This window comes from Miniopterus natalensis, chromosome 14, assembly GCF_054644295.1.
Source record: "Miniopterus natalensis isolate mMinNat1 chromosome 14, mMinNat1.hap1, whole genome shotgun sequence".
Taxonomy (NCBI): domain Eukaryota; kingdom Metazoa; phylum Chordata; class Mammalia; order Chiroptera; family Miniopteridae; genus Miniopterus; species Miniopterus natalensis.
Genome location: NC_142094.1, coordinates 36,007,805 through 36,027,512, shown reverse-complemented (window position 1 = coordinate 36,027,512; position 19,708 = coordinate 36,007,805). Strand labels below are relative to the sequence as shown.

The window sequence follows — 19,708 nt, the reverse complement described above, 5'->3', positions numbered from 1 at the left end:
GAAACCCTGACCAGGAATTGAACCTGCAACCTCCTGGTGCATGGACGGCGCTCAACCAACTGAGCCACACTGGCCAGGCTTACCTATTTTCTACCCATCTTGTTTCAGAGAAAAGGGCAGAGTATTTTATCTAACTCTTAAAACACAGGAGTCACTCTATCCCAAACTTGCAAGCCAAGAGTAAATCTCCTACTGTATGATCTCATAAAGAACAAAATTTATAGCTTTACAACTTTCCAGGGCATTTCTTAATTTGCTAATGAAGCTAATACTTAGTTCTTTTTTGTTTCTTTGTTGTTTTCTGAGAAGTCCATTTTCTAATAGTATTAGTCTAAAAGCAAATAAAAGCAAAAAATATTTTAACAGCAATTTACTACAAAGCCATAAAAATGGTAAAATATTAACTATGTTACCCAAATCAAATAATTTTCTGGTCACTATGGTAAATAAGTTGCATAAATCTCTTATACTGCCTCAGCCAGGTGGTTCAGTTGGTTAGAGAAGCATCTCATACACCAAAAAGGTTGTGGGCTGTTTCTGGTCGGGGCACATACCTAGGTTGAGGGTTCAATGCCAGCTGGGGCACGTACAAGAGGCAACTGATCATTGTTTCTCTCACATCGATGTTTCTCTCTGTGTGTCTCTCTCTCCCCCTCTTCATCTCTCTCTAAAATCAATACACATATCATCCGATGAAGATTCAAAAAAAAATTTTATACTAACCAGCTGTCTTTTTATACATTTATATCATCCGAATATGAGTAAAATACATTTACTTACCATTTTCTCTTTTTTTTAACTCTTCCTGGGTGTTGATTAATTCTTCTTTGGTTTTTGCTAATTCAGCTTTAACTTGATTAAACTTTATTTCTAAACAAGCAATAGCTTCCTGGGGGTCAGCAAGAGATGCAACATATAAGTGAGCAATTTCAGCCTGTTTCTTAATATCAGTGACATCATCTTGAAGAGAATCAAGAATATCTTCAATTTCTACATAATTATGTGCTTCCTAAAAATAGCAAAAACCACATGCCTAATGTTAACAGTGGCTTTCACTCTCACAGTGAGATACCATCTGATTTAGACACCTTTAAAAACACATAGCACAAAGATTAACAACTTGAAAAAGCTGTGTTCTATTATTCATTTTCTGTGTTGTGGAACATGAGACATAGATCCCCATTCAAACAATGTTGTAAACTGTGATAAGTCATTATAGAACAATTATGATTATCTAGTTCAGGTATACTTTCAGTTACGTAATGAGTCTTAAAATGTTTTGTTGTGACAACCGAGAAAACAAAGCTCCATTTTCCCATCTTAGATCAAGACCCAAACCATGTCAGGGATACATAATGATGGTTTGACAGCAGGAGCCTAGACAGCACCAACACAGACACCCAAATTGAGTAATTAAAAAATAAAACAAGCCCTGGCCCAGTGGCTCAGTTTGTTGGAGCATCATCCCGTACACCAAAAGGTGGTAGGTTCGATTCCTGGTCAGGGCATGTGAGGGAGGCAAGCCAATCAATGTTGCTCTCTCACATTGATGTTTCTCTCTCTCTCTCTCCCCCTTCTCTCTAAAATCAATTAAAAATAAAATGAAACAACAAACAACCCCAAAGGGGTGTGAACAATTTCAGCTTCAGCTGAAACAGTAGAAAAGAATGTTTCTTCAATAGTAGGGAATGTTTAGTTCGACTACCAAGAGCAATCCTTTTTATATAAACATATTTGTTTTAATCAGAGCAGTAAATAAATGACCCATTAGGTCCCTTATAACTTTAAAATTCTTTAAGAAAAATCTTAGAGGGATATGGGATAATCAGACAAAAAGATACCTACCTAACGACAATCAACACAATGGCTCAAGCAACACCAAAATGAGATATAAATATAACAGAAATACAATCTTTACAAGTCCAATAGCTATATTTAAACCACTCTATGTGTGCTTACATCCTTAACAAAGAATACTTAATTATAAAAAGCTACACAGTAATTTTCTTTAATTCTGAAGTATATTAACATTTCATATCATTGATGTGGCACACTAAGTCCTGGTACCAAAATCCTCAATGGATTTAATACTTCAGTTAACATACTTTGGTTTCAACTTTCATGGCACAATCTTGATTTACTGGTTCTTGAGTGTCAGTTTTACCAACCAAATCCTTGAAGATAGCCAAACGACATTCAGCATTTTCTTCTAATCTCTCTCGTTCCTGAAGGAGCGTTTCCCTGAATAAAACAAATGAATCCCATTGAGAAACAAAAAAGCACTACTTTGTGTTTTTGTTTTAAATTTCTAAGGTTAAGGACATTATAAATTAAAAGCAGATATAAGTAATTTTTTATGTATACTTCAGAATCATCATGGAGATTAATAACAGCTATTTTTCAAGCCTATGAAGAAAAGGTGAGAATTCAAAAGCCACCTAATATAAAATAAGTAAAAAAAAAAAAAACCTTAAACAAGTGAGTAAAATTCTCAGTTTTTATCAGGACATGGAAGAAATAACTTACTTAAAGTCAGCTTCCCGTTGAGCCAAATACTGAGTGAACTCCTGTGTAACTTCTTCACGAATTCTAAATTCCAATGTTAATTTTTCTTTTCTTTCATTTATCAGCTTTCTTTTCAAGTCTTCTATTAAATCCAACAGTTTCTATAACATGTAAATATTAAAATTCTAATAAAATATATCCTAAGAGAAATATTATCCAAATGTTCAAAACTTTTCATTTAGTCAATTCTAAGTATGCACCCTTTTAACAGGGATGACATTATCACTGAAAATTATTTATTTGCAGAGATCCATTACCCTGAAAAATCAGGTGGGCCCCTTAAATTTTAGAAACAGACTTATAGCAACTGAAATGTTTCATTGCCCAGCTACACCAATAAAAGAAAACGAAAATTTGAGCATCTATTACCCACCACCAGGAAACTACTTTGGGGAGTTCATATTTTATTTCTTTCAACCCACACAACTTTCTGTGAGCCTGGTATTAGCATCTACATTTCCTGGAGAAGGAAAGTAAAGACCAGGTCTGTGGCAAATGCTTAAGGTTGGGTTTAAAATTAGTCTGTCAAAATCTAAAGCCTAAATGTTATATAGAGTGGTAACTAAGTACCTCAAAACACTTTCCAAAATGGCAAAGAGGTGTTACATAAACTTACCTTAAGGGGTTTTGATAACTATCCAAGTGTGAGCGACAACTCTATAGCCTTTGAACACACATATATAATCATGTAACATGGACAATGGATAAAGCAATTAACACTTGACATGGCCAGTATAGATTTGTAATAAAATAAATTACAGAATTAAGATAACAGCCTAATAATCTTTAAGATTTCTGATTAAAGTTTCTCAACAATAAATTAACTCTCTTGAGGCCACAGATCTTTCAATGTCTCACTTTTGTATTTGAAAATACTTTTAGATATCCTGACTTTTAAATTCCACTTCTAAGAACATATATTGAGATAATAATTAAATAACAGGATCCAGTGTTTGGGCTCTAAGAATGATTATTAGTGTTGTTGTTTTGTAGTAGTGGTTGTATTTAAATTTTAAAAAGTGAAACTCAACTCTGTAATTACACATAAGAGATTAGTTCAATTATTGAACCATCAACTACTAAAATAATGATGGCTTCTATTTTAACAATTCATGCTTTCACGTGTTTAAATGAAGAAAATAAGGTTTCAAAACAGGTGTACTGTAAACATCCATTAAGTGGTAGATGAGAGATCTTTATATTTAACTTTTTCCAGGTTCCACCATGATTATATAATACTTCTATAATTTTAAACAACCACACACTTTCCCACTGTTTAAAACAATAAAAAGTGACCACTGAAGAAAAAATGTGCAAGACTTAAAAAAATTCTGACTAATTATTCTAGCTAAATAAATTATAAGGTTAAGTATCCTAATCACTGTTTTATAACAAGTTTTAATATTCCCAAACCTCAAATTAAAATACTAATATAAAGCTTGCAAAGCCTAATTATTTTAATTTTTTAAATTAGAAAAAACTTGATGAAATTTTTAGTTTGAAGTACCTATCGATATTATAAGATGAATTTCCATTATCTATTATAAACTGTAACTTATTATAAACTAGCATCATTTTCCCTAGTTAATTCAGAAATATCGCTACCATTTCAAGTTTAATTGACATTATATATAAACATCAGTTTAAGATCAGTACAAACTAAAATAGGACTATTAATGGCTCCTTTTGTCACTGACGGAATTACTACATTACAGAAGCCCAAGGTAAGTGAGATCCAATCACCTAGTGACCAGATAAACTGTAATTAGTAGCATCTGCAGTTTTCATTCTCATTTCCAAAACAGGTGGCTTCCAAGGATGGCTTTCAAGGACACTGAAGTAAATTATTAAAATGAATATTTAAACTAATACACTGTCCATCTACTTGGAATTCTACAGCCCAAAAGAATACTATGATATGAATGTGTTAACACCATTAAAGCACATCCATGAACACAAGGTTACTGTATTTGGACAGAGGCTATTAAATCTTATTTATTTACCATAAATTTAAGAGAACCAAGCAATTCAGGTTTTTGAAGAAACAGAATAATTGACACTGGGTAGACATTTTGAGCATACGTACTTAAGACTCACAAAGTAAAAGTTTGATGGAGTATGTTAAAATCATTGGATAAAAAGATACTGGGGAACAAGATATGCACATGGCCTCAAATCATCCCACAGATATGCTTTTACAATGGAGAGAGATCTGAAACACAAAACCTAACCAAGTGAGCAAAACTTCGCATCACCAAAAATAAGGAAATCAGACGTCATGTCTTCTGATGTGATAAAATGGGAAATTCACAACATCACCTATATAATAGGCTTGCCTAAGTGTCAAACCTGAATATTCTAAGGCATTTGGGGTATTCTAAGACAATTGGCCTCAACTTTTCAAAACTATCTCTGCTATATTATGTTAGAGATAATTAAAGAAACATGACAATCAAAAGCAACGTTAAGTTTAGTTGTAGATCAAAAAACAAAGTGGCTATAAAAGACATTTTGGAACCACTGGAAAAATCTCAATGTGGACAGTATAATAGATTATACTATCAATATTAAATTGCTTAGGTATGAAAATAGTCTGTGATCAAAAGGAAAATATCCATGTTCTTAGGAAATATATGCTGAAGTAGATATAAGGTATCAATCACTATGTCTGAATCTTGCTTTCAAATGGTACAGAGAAAAAATGTGTATTCAAATACACTAAGAAAGAGAATTAAAGTAAATATGGTAAAAGTTAACAAGCGGCAAATCCAGGTGAAGTGTAAATGGGTAGTCATTGTACTAGTCTTCTTGTAGGTTTGAAATTTTTCAAAATACAAAGTTGAGATATAAAACTTCAGTGTACTATTGAAAAAAATTGGAAGAGAGGGAGCCTTAAGTATTGTTAACTCTAATTTCAGAATAATAATAAGTCATAATTAGAAATACGAGTTCTTAATACATACTCTCTTCTCCTCATGGCTAATAGAAGCCCTGTTGTCCTCTAATGTTTTATCTAGATCTTCATCAGTAAGTTCAGTCTCCACATTTTGGTTTTCTTCAGCTACTTCTAGGTCCTCAACCAAATCTTCATCTTCCACTAGGTCTTCCAGACTACTTTCCCATGAAATTGTAGATCTTTTTTCATTTAATATTTTATTATCTGAATTATTAATATCTGATGGTACATCTTGAGAAGATTTGACAGATCCAAATGATTTCTCTTGAGAGGAATTTAAAGTGTCTGGAATGCAAACCTGTTAAAATATTCAATGTGACTTTTAAAAAAGAAAAGGCAAAAACTGTCCACTAAAAAATAATTTTATTAAGTCAAATGACAACTAGAGTGTTTAAAGTAAAACCTACACAAACAAATATTCAAGAAGAAATCAGCATACTTAAATGATCACTCCGATACCAAAAACTAATTAAACATGTATACTACAGGTAAATTTACTGGGTTAAGTTGTTAGTACTATTACTAGGAGGGGGCTACCCGATTAGCCACTAAGTGAACCAAATAGAAAAGCCGACAATTCACTGCAAGAATAGTATTCATAATTTGTAACAGGTGTCTACTATTAACACTTAGTATTGAGGTCATTTTAATTCTAGCAAGGGAAACTCAATCTTTACCCACGTCCTCCTATTTGGTCAAATATTTACATTTTTAATTTTCAATTTTTTCTTAGTTTACAGTTATAAGTGCAAAATATATTATCAAGCCCCCAAAAAATCATTAATATTTTAACAATAACAGGTTTAAGAGATTCCACAGAAGTTTGAATATACTTACTTTTTGTGCAGTGGCTGAGAACTTCAACACATTTAGTGTTTCATCATAAGCAAAACAACACTGGCTGATGTTGACAATCATACATATTTTCCCTTTGCCATGAAAAAAACTTTGAAAATAGTGGGTGAGTTTACTTTCGCGGAAAGGCACATGCTGTTGAAACCTATGGAAAAAAATTCAAGTAACTGTAAGTTAAAGCAAATCCCATGAAGTCAGGATGCTGATAAGTTTTACAGAGAAATAATTAACCTAGCTATAACGGACTTAATTCTAGGTTGGTGATTAGTTCTGTCTATAACAGTCACTTTCTATTTATGTTGTTTTCTTTAAATACTACTACTAACATTCATAATAACCCATTAGGTAAAATGTTAAGAAAATCACACAAAACTGGATTATGTTCTTTAGTGTAGACCAATTAAACAATAGATGCCATGAAACACTTTAACTAGATAAAAATAATGAAGACTGATTTAGAATTTACTCAGCCTAAAAGGTAAGTTAAAGCAGAAATCTATCACATCTAGAAGAACACAATGTACTAGTAAGAATAAAGTGACTTTAGAGAATCCTATTTGGTAAAGTGTCTATCGATATATATTTGCTATGAAAAATATTGTGGTTGCTTGATGAGTCACTGGCATGAACTGACACTTTTTTATTTCTATTATTTTTTTAACCCAAGATCTCTGAGTATTTTATTCTTGATTCTAGAGAGAGGGAGAGAAATGATGTGAGAGAGAAACATCGATCAGCAGCCTCTAGCACACACCCCTACCAGGTATCCAACCCACCACCCTTCAATGCACGGGACAATTCTACAACCACACCGGCCAGGGAGATCCCTGAGTACTTTAATCGTAATCTATACATAGTCATTACATAAGGAGCAGGTTAAAAACAACTTCCTAAAACTAGTGAAGTTGAAAGGTTAAATATTATAATATTTAATATGCTAATAACACTTTCAGCAACACTTACTTCGACTTCTCACTGTTCTTCAAAACATTAATACACTTTCCCAGAGTCAATAAAGAAGTGTTGATGTTCCCAGTCTCTCTTAACCTTTCACCTTCATTCTGTGTCTTCATGCTTCGTTCTGAACCAGCAAGATCACACAAACACAATCTGAATAAACAAAAAAAAACTTTAAAAGTTCTTCAAAACAATTAAAAATAATTACAATTTCAAGAATGCTTGACTTACTCACTGACTCTCAATACACGAGGTGTTTCAGAATCGTCAATCTGCAATATTCTAATGGTGAATATGCTGTGACTAAAATACACAAAGATCAAATGTTATGTTTCATTTTAATTTCTGCATTCTAAGTAGGAGACACAAGCATCTAAATCGACATCTATTTATATCCTAATATAGCCACAGATCCAGCACTACATTTTCCAACTAGCTGCCAGATATATTAACCCTGTGTTCCTCTGCCACCTAATATACCTGAGTGTCTAAAACCAAATATCTTTTCTTTCATTTAGCCCCAAGTCCCTTGAACCTACTCCTTTTCCTAACATTCCTTCTACTAATATAATCATTTACAATAGTCTCAACTTGCTTACAGAGATGATATTAGTCAAAACAGTATTATGTACAACTAAAATATATACCTAAAGCAAGCACATATCTGGCCTAAATATGGGCTTATCTGGATCATATATTACCCTCATGTCATACTGAGTATGGGGGATAGGGCTCCTTCCCACTTAAGAAAAAACCTGCTTTAAATATCTCAATATTTAAACGTATTTCCTTTTGTCTCTCGTCCCCCATCAAAACATCCTATTTTTGATCCCTTGAGATTCTCTCCTAACAGTATGCACACAGTGCTTGTGTTCATGGGGTAAGTGGGAACGATACAGAGCAAAGTCCTCCATTATAGGCAACTCTTAACATATTAAGCTTAGTCACATAAAAAAAAGAGTTAAAAGTATCTGAGATTTCATGCAAATTAGTAAATATTTTGTCAAAACAAGGAATAGTCCTGATAGTCTTATGTGTTTAGCACTCTTTAGTTTACAGAATGTTTTTATGCCTATGAATTCAGAAAACCTACTGCCCACTTTAACCTTTAGTTGTATTTACATCACCAGAGAATAGCCTGGGTGCTTCAAGCTTACACCATAGGGTTTACTCCTTACCTTCTGCTAGAAGCGTTATTGAGTTTTGTGAAGGCAACACTCTGGTGCTTTATTCCTAGTTTTAAAAGTCTATATGCTTCTTTGGGATTGGACACTTGAATCCATTGTAGATCTTCAAAAAATATATAGGACATGTATCAATTAATAAAAACCCAGTATTTGTTTTACATTGCAATCTCATTAAAGATTTGTAATCTTTTCCCAAAGACATATAATGAAATCCTTCTTTTACTAACATGCCCTAGGTGGAATCAACTCAGTTATACCATATTCCACTAGAAAAGAGGTACACAAAAGGATATTTAAATAATTTTCCAGTATTTAAGTTATACAAACGGGAAGTAAATGTTCTTTTACGGTCACCCAAAGGGAAAATTAAAAAACGGGTAAGATTCCTTAGAATTAGACATCAAGAAAAAAAAAAGAAAAAAACAGAACACAGTACATACTAAACCTACAAAACTACCTACCTGTGAGACATTCCAGATTACAACTCATTAATGAGTCATAGAATCAAATTTATTTAGTCATAACCAGCACTTTGTAAAAATGAATACAGAAAACATCAAAGTGCATTCTTTGTAGTAAGGGTAAGTATAATAAAACTTCTGAGTCGTAAATATATACATATATTTATACAGAGATATTGGGTGACCATGTTATTAATCTGTATGTAGCTCCTACTGTGAGTAGTGGTTTAAAAAGATTGGAAAGATACCACTGTGGAAGAACAGAAACATTTCCGGGGAAAAAAGAAAGAACATTTCCGAATCCCCAAAGTTTGGACACTATTACAAGCGATAGAATAATGTGAAGATCAACACACACAGCTTTATGTATCCTTCAAAATTCAATCAATGATACTCAAATAAACACAATACTAAAATAAACCCCTTTGTATTCAGGTTTAATTAACATACCAAAACATACTTGCAAAGCACAAACTTCCACTTTTTTAAAAAATATATCTTTATTGATTTCAGAGAGAGGAAGGGAGAGGGGGAGAGAGAGAGAGAGACAGAGAGAGAGAAACATCAATGATGAGAGAGTTATTGATCAGCTGCCTCCTGCACGTCCCCAACTGGGGATCAAGCCCACAACCCGGGCACGTGCCCTGACCGGGAATGGAACAGAGATCGCCTGGATCATACAGGTCAATGCTCAACCGCTGTGCCAAGCTGGCTGAGTTCCCTTATTTTGATGTTAATAATTTGTAATACATTTTTCAATGTACAGTTTTCTTTCATATAATTAATAATCAAGCCTAGAAAGGAACCTCAGAGCAATAAAATTAAAAATGCCCATTAGTATACCTTTTATAAAAGAATAGCCCTTTACATCTTGGGAAAGACGTAGCATCTTTCTCTTCTGGAACTTGGATGACACAGGAACAAACAAGTCATAAATACATTCATTATAAATCTCAAAGAAAGAAACCCACAGAGAAAATTTTATATTATTATCCATATTGAAGCTAGCTTGTTCACAATCTTTCATGGATTCTTCAAACTCTGGGATATTCAAAGAGTTTGTTAAACTTCCTGCAAGAAAAAAAAAGGATAATCACAAAATTAAGCAATTGACTGAAAATAAGAAAACAGAACAGATCAAGACACCTACACTTCAAAAACTAACTGACATTTCATATAGCAATGTACCATTTTCCAAATATTACTGTATCACTGAAGAAATTAAATCACAAGTTTTTCAAAAATTAAAAGTTTTTCAAGTGTATTCATATAATCATTTTAAAAGTGAGAAAGGAAACCTTACCATAAAGAGTGTCATAACTGTCATTTTGCATAACAACCTAAAAAATAAAGATAATTTTTAGAAGTTAAAAACCATTTTTAGTTAAGATTAAATAACCAGTATATTAATTACCTATCCAAATAAGTCAACAACCAAATCACAACCTTTCATCTACTCAATTCAATAACCTCTGTCTTAATTTTTTTTTAGTGATTTGAGAGAGATTTGTTGTTCCACTAATTTATGCATTCATTGGTTGCTTCTTGTATGTGCCCTAACTAGGGATTGAACCCAAAACCTTGGTATATCAGGACAACACTCTAACCAAGTGAGCTACTCAGCCAGGGCTTATTAATTTTTTCCCTAAATAGTACATTCTCACAAAGGTAATCTGGGAAACTACATAAGAGTGTTACAAAGAACATCATCATATATAATCCCTGCCACTCAGGGGCAATCACTACTAACATTTCAATAAATTCCCATCCATTCTTTTCTCCACACTTATTATACTGTAAGCTTTTTCTCCCTATAATTAAAACTTATTAGTAAACATTTGGTGGCCACATAACTAAATAAGTGAAATGATTTTATTATTCTATTATTGAACATTTAGACTATTTACAAGAGTTTGTCATTAAAAATAATACTAAGATCAGTATCTTAATATATTTTCTTCTGCATGTATATCATTTTCTTAGGATATATACCTAAATCTTAATTGGTAGATTTAAAATTTTAAGCTCTCTAAATAATATTGCCAAATTGCTTTCTAGGAACACACTTCACAATCAGTATATAAAAATATAGTTATCTACTAATGACTAATTTTCTCTATTATCTATGAAATTATCAACTAGTCTCTATAATCTGTTAAAATATTTTTCTTTCACAGACTATAGTCATGAACTCTGAACTCCACTAATCAACAACTTTTTATTGCCTTGAATCCTGATTTCTAAATGTCTTAATAAAGAAAATCCCCACAATATTTTGATATTTACAAAAACTGTTAATTTTTAATAACCTTAATAGGCTAAATGTCTGAAAACATAAAATCCAGAAGGCAAAGAAGATATAGGCAAAAAAAAAAAGATACAGAGAGAAAACATAACCTAATAGATAACAGACACATGAATTAAGGTATTAAGAGACTTAAAATGTATTAAATGAAGGAGCAAATTATAGAACATATGTATAGTAAAATCTCATTTTTGTTTAAGAAAGACTATACCCTACATATACATATGACTGTATTTGTGTACATAGACATACAGAGGGGTGGGCAAAAGTAGGTTTACCATTGTGAGTATGTGAAACAGTTCATTCTTGTATTATTATGCATTAATTATTGTATTTATTTGTATTACAACTGTAAACTTACTTTTGTCCACCCCTGTATAGAAAACTCTGAATACAGATTTTGTAATACAGAGAAAAAGATCATAAAAGATACTTTCCAATTAGTTAATGGTAGTTTTTTCTTCAAAAATAAAATTGTAAGAAATTTTCACATTTTTTTTGCATATTTCTGTATTTAGATTTTGTGTATACATACTACTTTTACAATTTTAAAAAAAATTTAAATCATTACAAGTAAGTACAATGCTGTTTCTATAACAACCAAAAAAGATTTCAGAACCACTTACACTTGTTTTGTTTAAACATTTCTGCTGTTTGTACAATATAGAAGAGATGTCTTCAACAAGCTTTTAATAACTTTTCTCAAAAAGACAACTACCACCACTATAAACAGTTCAATATAGGCTGAAACAAACTAAAGAGCTTATGAAAAGTCATGATTTTAATATATTTTACATACTAAAATACTTCCATACCTCTTTCACTTGCCGAAGCAATGCACTTTTACTAGCAAGTTCTTCTTTCTCTTGGTCTGGTGATAACCGTAAATATTCTCTGGATCTATGTGGTTTGAGGTTCATTTTTGTATATAGTCTTCCCTGAAGACTACCAAATAATACATTCAAGGTTCGAGGCAGAATGCCAATATTTTCTTCTGTGCCTGTGAAAAGAATTCTTGTTTTATACTCCCTCAGAGTTAAGAAAGCAAAAATGTCCCTGGACTACCACAGCTCCTTTTATACCACCACAGGCAAGAGTAAACAGCTAAGACAAAAGTGAGAGAAATTGAAGAATTACTCAGTTAATCACTTTGGTTCACTGTATAATAGATATTTCATCAACTATTATTTTGACGCAAAACCTAAAATTTTACATTCAGATCAGGCCATAGATTTGCAATCACCCATAACCACAGTATAATAGTAAAATGAAATATAAAATGTTTCCTTGGTTAACCATGCTTAATTCACTAAGTCACATCAATCGTTTTTCTGAACTTTTAACATCTAATTCTCTATTATGTAGGTAAAAGTTTCACTAATGAATTAAATCAATCTGAAGTAAAAGCCATCAGCAGTACACATTCAATTATGCTATTACTGTTAAAAATGGAGCAAATGTACGAGGTAATGGAAACATAACTACATGCAAGTATTACATGAGTGAATTTTAGGATTTCATTATTTCCTTCCCAGCAAAACTAAAACAATTTACCTTGAAATGTATATGTTTTTCCTGAATTGGTTAGCCCATATGTAAAAATCAGCCGACTTTGTCCTTTCAAAAAGTCTTTTACTGGCTGCATAACGCAACTCTGGAAGAATTCCTTCTGTGTAGTTTCTGGGCCAAAAACCTAAGTAAGCATTTTTAAAACAAATCTTTTTAGAAAATTCAAGTTAATATTCACAATGAGTTCTACCCTATCTCTCATGTTTAAAATTTTTAAATCATTTTATAAGATTCTTTTTTTTTTTTAATATATCTTTATTGATTTCAGAGAGAAGAAGGGAGAGGGAAAGAGAGAGGTAGAAACATCAGTGATGAGAGAGTCATTGATCGGCTGCAGTCCGCAACCTGGGCATGTGCCCTGACCAGGAATCAAACCCTGATCTCCTGGATCCTAGGTCGATGCTCAAACGCTGAGCCATGCCCTGCTGGGCAAGATTCATTCTTAAAATAGGTGCCATATTCCCAACTCCCACAAATACACAATTGTTTAACTACTCTCATAAAGTTTTCAAGATAGAATTCTGACCCAACCAAACAAGTTTTCATCTGAATTCTGAAAAAACATTTCTTAAAAAAAAAATTGTAAGATCTAAATTGTGACTTATTCACTTCCAATATATATTTACAGACCTGAAATTTGAGTCCTACCCTTGACAAAAAATACTAGTGCCTAAGATCTGAATTCCATAAGCACGAGTAGTATATAGGTAATTATATACAATTATGTAGCATTTAAGCCTAAGACAAGTCTCTTTTCCTTAAAAGGAAAAATCTTCAGTTTCACAAGGGTACATACCTTAGAAAAACTGAATTTCTGTGCCACCTGCCCAGAGCTTTTCTCACTTAATCGAGCAAGGATACTTTGAGGATCTTTCAGCAGAACAGTCTGTGAATCTAGCATATACACACAGCCCTAGAACAAACAAATTAAAATAATCCCACAATAAATAATTGAAACAACTATATTTTGCCCACTTAATGAAGGTATAATAGTAAAACCCAATTAAATTCAACACAAACCTCAGAATCATGTTCTCTTTCTGACTGTGTGAATGGTCTTATTCGAAGACAAACCTGGAGATACTCTTTGGATTCCAAACTGTTTGCCTAAAAATGAAGAACAAAATAATTATATTTTAAAAATACAGAATGTGGCTTTTCAGAGATTGTCCTTCTTTAAAGGGGCTGACTGTTACATAACAATCAATCTGAGATTATACAAACTCTAAGCAAACAGTGATTTTTCGTTTTTAACCATTTCATATGTATAAAAAAAAAATATGTTTAAAAAAAATACTATAAAACTTCCTCTACTTTAAGTTTAAATAAGTTTTTTTTCCATAAAATCCTAACCTTTCTAACTAAATAACAGGGTTCTAAAGCACTAAAACATAAAACTCCAGAATAAATCACAAATAACCAGAATAGCCTATTAACCCAAATGCTCAATTTCATCATGCATTTAGAATATTTCTGCTATATAGCATCCTCTTTACTGCTTCCTTTAGGGAAGAAATGAGCCAGTTCATTTTTAAAATCAAATTATGTCCATACAAAGATTTGTACACAAAAGTACACAGGAGCTTTGTTCATAATAGCCAAACAATGTAAACACAAATGTCCACCAGTAAGTGAAGGGATAAACTGTGGAATATCCATACCATGGACAATAAAAAGAAATGACCTTTTTTTACAAGATAGGTATGAAACTCAAAATAATTATGCTGAGTGAATGAAACCAGATCCCCTCCACAAAAAAAGAACACATAACTTTTATTCCATTTATATAAAATTCTAGAAAGTGCAAACTAATGTATAATGGCAGAACAATGATCAGTAGTGACTTGGATGTGTGATGTGAGGAAGGGATTAGAAGGAGGTACAAGGAAACCTGTAGGGGTGATAGAGATATTCACTATCTGTAGTGATGGTCTTACGAGTATGTGCATATGTCAAAACTTGTAAAACTCTATACTTCAAATATGTGTAGTTTATTGTATCTTATTATATTTCAATAAAGCCGTGAAAAATATAATTTACAATAACATCAAATACCATGAAATGTTTACAAATATTTTTAAGAAAATACATGAAAAGCCTCTCTTCATTGGCAAGTACAAAACATTGCTAAGACTTTTATAAACCAAGAGGCACTAGTCCCTCCCTACCCTCTTTGCTTTCTCTCTGTATGATTAAATGAGCCAGTGAAAGAGCCTGACACACGATGGTATTACGTAAGTACTATTCTTTTCTCTGTTCCCCTTCCATCATCTTTACAGTCTTCTGCCAAACCACTGTGAACGTATGCCCAATCTCATCTCATTCTTTATAAACTTCATTAGTCCATCTCTCTAAAGCATCAAAATTATCAATCTAAGAGGTAACAATTAGGACATAAATGGATTGACTCAAAAAGTCTACAAGGACAGAAAGCACACATTACAGTAGTAGTAGGTAGGGTGGTGAAAGGACTTTTACTTCTTAAACACTACTGAATTATTTTAACTTTTAAAAATTTGCATTATTTTTTTTTTTTTTAAACTAAGGCTTGCAATTCCTAGGGGCATAGTGCACCTATTACTTTAAAAGGAACTGTTATGTATTTAAGGCACCATGAAAAAATTACTAAGAAGTGTGAAGGCTAAAAAAAAATAATTTTCTTCCCACCTTCTAAGTTCTTCTAGCTAGGCTAAAAATCACATTAACAAAGACAGACTGACAGGAGAAAATGTCCAAAGTTTATTATACAAATGCACATTTGAAGGTCCATAAGAATATGGAAAAAGAAGAAGGGGGGCAGGGTTTTGAAGGGCAAACAGGCAAAAAAGCATAACACAAACAAATTTCTGCCAGGTAACCCAGAAATGGGGGGGGGGGGCAGTACAGAGGGGGGATCTAGCTAACAGGCCCTGCTTGGATCTTTCCTATCTACCATACTTAATTCAAATTAGGTTAAGGTGAAAATCCTAAAGGTGATCATGCTGAGATTCCCTTCCTGAATCAGGCCTTTCCATCCAAATTACCTTAGGCAGGAAAGGGGAGAATCAAAGATTCTTTCTTTCTGAGTCATCTGTTTCTTAATAACCAACTTAAAATCAATATTCCAAAAGGCTTATCTTGAGATGGCAAAACTTTGGTCCTTTAGAAGGTTGCCTTAAACCCAAAATTTGGAAAGCTCGGCTCCAGTAGTACCTGTCTGCAAGTGTGTGTGCACCACAAACATTTCCACTCAATCATGATAATCATGATAATATTTTTGTTGTACTTACCTCAGTGCTTGAAGCAGCTAAGGAGAATTCACGAGAGAGATCAAGCTTAATGCTGTCAAAATTTATTTCCAAAGGCCTTGCAATTGGGTCAGCACTAAAAACATATGATGGTCTAGGCACCCCATCTTGATTTAAATTAGATTCCATTCTGCAAAAATAACAACTTCTTTAGACACCCTAGGTAAATCAGCATTTAATACTATGCAGTTTAAAAAGTGTGAGTCCAGCCCATACTTCCTCCCATATAACTAGATTTCCACAGAAGGAAAACATTAGACTGCTTTGTCTATAACATGATGACCCATGGGAAAGACAAAAGATCATATTACAGTTTCTGAATCAAATACAGCTGGACACAGCCTACCAGTATTATTCATATGATCGAACCTATGAATACATTCATACAAAGAGATTTCATTAGTACAGGTAATCCATTTAGTAAGACAATATAAAACACTTATATTCTGCCTGAAAGCCTCTCAGAAATCAAATAGAAAGGGTGGAGTAAACTATAACCTTGTGTTAGTTATTTAGTGTCTTCTGAAGAATGTTACTTACAGACTTTGTAACTTTTTAGCATTTAGGAGTTAAACTTAGTTACCTGGACAATTATTTTCAATTGAATGCTTCCAAATAACACAAGTGAAAAGGGAAATAAACTAAGTGAACATATCTGAAACAGTACCTGACACATCCTAGATCTTAAAAATTAAAGGTCAATGTGGAATAATGCATCAGTAAACTACTACAACTAAATGAAACAAAGTCGCTAAACCTAAATTTAGGGATAACCTTACCTGAAAAAATATTAACATTCAAACATTTACTGAGCATCTACTAGGTGCATAATATCAGGGAGAAAGAAAGAGAGCTCCTTGCAGTTCTTTGACAATATTATGAAATATCCAAAAAACAGTGACTCCCAAACTTTCCTGGCCCAGTAAAGTAGTAATGGGCATCCACAGGTACTATATAAATGAGCCAAATATGGCCCTATGTTGTTTCCTTCTCCATAGCAGGCCAGCAACATTAGTTCAAAAACCCACTGAGGTGCCAAAGCCAAATTTTTACACAGCCATTTGTAAATATAGCTCAGATAAACTTATTTTTAGCCATTTAGAGCCTGTGTTGCACATCTCATGAAACTGCATCCAACATCTGCTAGTCACAGAACTATAAAGACCAAAAGCCACTGAAGCACGCTGGGAGTTCTGACCCAGGAACTATGCTGACCAACAGCACTTAAACACCTAAGTCCCCTCTTTGATTCTCCTCTCCCCACCCCCAGTTCCTTGCCCTCTTCCTCTGCTAGGTGGTGCCCTTCCCTCTAGACTCTGGAAGGTTTCATGCTGTAGGGACTTCTCTTGCATGCAATCCTAACAAAGTGCTACTCCAATAAAGCTTGTGTGCTCCTGCCACTTTGGGGTCATACCTTTTCCTTGATAAGCCCTGAAACCCCACAACTCAATACAACAAGGTTGTTTTCATTATTTTTGTAAATTGCAAAAAGACTAAGGAAATTACACATTTACCTTCAACAAGGCCCAGTAAACTACAGGATCAACCATCCATACAATTAAACAAGTTTAATATCTTTTTTTTTTTATTGTATAATCAATGATGTAATGAAAATGGGGAAATCACTTAAGTATAGTTTGATAGAATACTTCAAATATACAATTTATGGTTGAAAATTAAGAAAAGGGTATCTGATAGAGTAAAAAATAACCACTGATCTAGAACATAGGGAAAACACTTGCAAAAACATTAAAGTACTGGCTTGACATTTCATAACTCAAATTTCATTGAAATAATCAGAAAACGAAGGTAAGCTTCATTCTTTGCCTTCACTTAATTTTTTCTCCCCAAAAATGTATTGATAAATCTTTTATAAAATTCCTGAATTAAAAAGAATATTTGTACCTCCTTTAAAAAGTAAGCTTATAGTAGATTGTACTTGTTCATATGCTCAGTATTCAATGAATAAACTGTCTCTTAACTATTATAAAATCCTCATTTCAGAAGGCTGTTGCCATGACTGAGAAACTGAATTTTTATCTTTCCTCCAGGAGATTCCATAATTGAAGATTTGTGGAAAAATAAAAAATAAAAATCTGCTACTGGATGAGATTTCTGAATGTCATCAATAAAATATAGCCTAAAAAAAAAAAAGACTTCACAACTAATAGACGAGTCTTTACATTACTTTGCGACTTGAAGACTCGGATCTTGGACATTTAATAAAATATATACACCGCTAGCTGTTTCTGGGTAAACATGCTACCTTGTTTCAAAAAATCTGAATTTGATCACCTTAAGCAAGGGTTGCTTAAGGCCATGACCTGTGTCAACTAGTCCTTCCAGGAGGAATATCAGAGAATCGTGACAGGCAGGAACCTCTGAAGCGGGAGGTGGAATGAGATGGGGAAACCGAAACCTTCCCACCGGGCGGACAGTCAGCAGTCACTGCACTCGCCACACCCCCCAGACCCCCCGCCACCGGGCACTGCAAAGCCCCACGTGGACAAGCCCCAGACACCCGCAACAGCCTGGAAACAAAATGCAGAGAGGACCACAGCAGGGCGCGCCCCGCAAAAGGGGCCTTGTCCCACGCCACGGAAAGTGCCCGCCTCGGGGACTCGGGCAAACACGCTCAGCCAAAGAGGCCTAAGCCGCAGCCGCAGCCGCAGCCGCAGCAGCAGCCAAAACGTCAATGACTGCAAACGCTCAGCGCCTACTATATACCGGCACTGTTTCTAACAACTTTACAAATGTCATCTTTTATCTTCACAAGAACTTAAAGAGTAGGTACTATTATGATTACCCCCACTTAACGAATAAGGAAACTGAGACCCAGAAAGGTTAAATAGGTTACCTTGCGTCGCTCAGCTAACAAGAGACGGAGACGCAACTTCAACCCCGGCCCAAACCGTGAGGCTCAACCCTCCACCGAGCGCCTGGCGCCCGAGGGGCCTCCGTCGTTCCGGAACCCGAAGCCCGAGAGGCGCCTCGCCGGCGTCACGGGCCTCTGAAGGCGCTCACATCGCCAGAGCCGTTTTCCCTCCTCGGGCCGGGTCTGTGCGCCATCACCCACCTCCTCCCCCGCGACCCTCCCCTGGGCCACCCCCTCACCTGCAAGTAGGTGTAGCCGGCTCTGCCAGAGCACCACGGGCACCAAGGCGAAGTCTGTTTTCAAATTCAAACGACGGCGGCCAGGGCACCGCACTGAACGCTGGGAGTGGGCGGAGCTTTTGCCACTGAGCGGGGCTAGGCGGCTGGCTCGCGCTGAGAGCTTCTCACCGGCTCCAGGAAGACGTTTTCGAATATGGGGGCGGGTCTCCGAACGCAGGGCGACCAATGGGCGGAGGGGCTGAGGGCGCGCGCAGGGGGTTGGAGCTCCCCGCGGGGCCGGACGCCCCACGCGGCCGATGGACGCGCTGCCTGGTGGCTGCGCTGTGATCGCGGGGACGCAGGTCTCGGATACCATCCAGGCGACTATAAAAACGCGGGGAAGGCGCGGAGATGGGGCTGCTGCCGCCAGACTGCCCCGCGACTGCCCTAGGGCCGGGTGGAGGGGTGGCGGG

The 19,708-nt window shown here is 34.8% G+C and overlaps 1 protein-coding gene across 5 annotated transcripts in view; it reads right to left on the bottom strand.

The window, feature by feature from the left end:
* Positions 1-19,330, bottom strand: part of KIF20B (kinesin family member 20B) — a 54,198-nt gene extending 34,868 nt beyond the window's left edge. For 3 of the 5 annotated variants that reach the window (XM_087824433.1, XM_016220786.2, XM_016220789.2), the window contains exons 1-16: positions 19,257-19,330; positions 16,125-16,272; positions 13,876-13,962; positions 13,652-13,768; positions 12,841-12,979; positions 12,102-12,286; positions 10,285-10,321; positions 9,825-10,052; positions 8,512-8,623; positions 7,565-7,636; positions 7,340-7,486; positions 6,359-6,521; positions 5,529-5,819; positions 2,527-2,666; positions 2,106-2,241; positions 781-1,009 (exon numbers count right to left, since the gene is read on the bottom strand). In XM_087824433.1, the coding sequence (XP_087680559.1) occupies positions 781-1,009; positions 2,106-2,241; positions 2,527-2,666; positions 5,529-5,819; positions 6,359-6,521; positions 7,340-7,486; positions 7,565-7,636; positions 8,512-8,623; positions 9,825-10,052; positions 10,285-10,321; positions 12,102-12,286; positions 12,841-12,979; positions 13,652-13,768; positions 13,876-13,962; positions 16,125-16,271 (2,230 nt within the window). In that variant the 5' untranslated portion in view covers position 16,272; positions 19,257-19,330. Of the gene's footprint in view, positions 1-780; positions 1,010-2,105; positions 2,242-2,526; positions 2,667-5,528; positions 5,820-6,358; positions 6,522-7,339; positions 7,487-7,564; positions 7,637-8,511; positions 8,624-9,824; positions 10,053-10,284; positions 10,322-12,101; positions 12,287-12,840; positions 12,980-13,651; positions 13,769-13,875; positions 13,963-16,124; positions 16,273-18,999; positions 19,118-19,256 lie in introns of those variants that run through there. The other 2 variants (XM_016220788.2, XM_016220787.2) reach the window with 2 other exon arrangements.
* Positions 19,331-19,708: the final 378 nt, after the last annotated feature.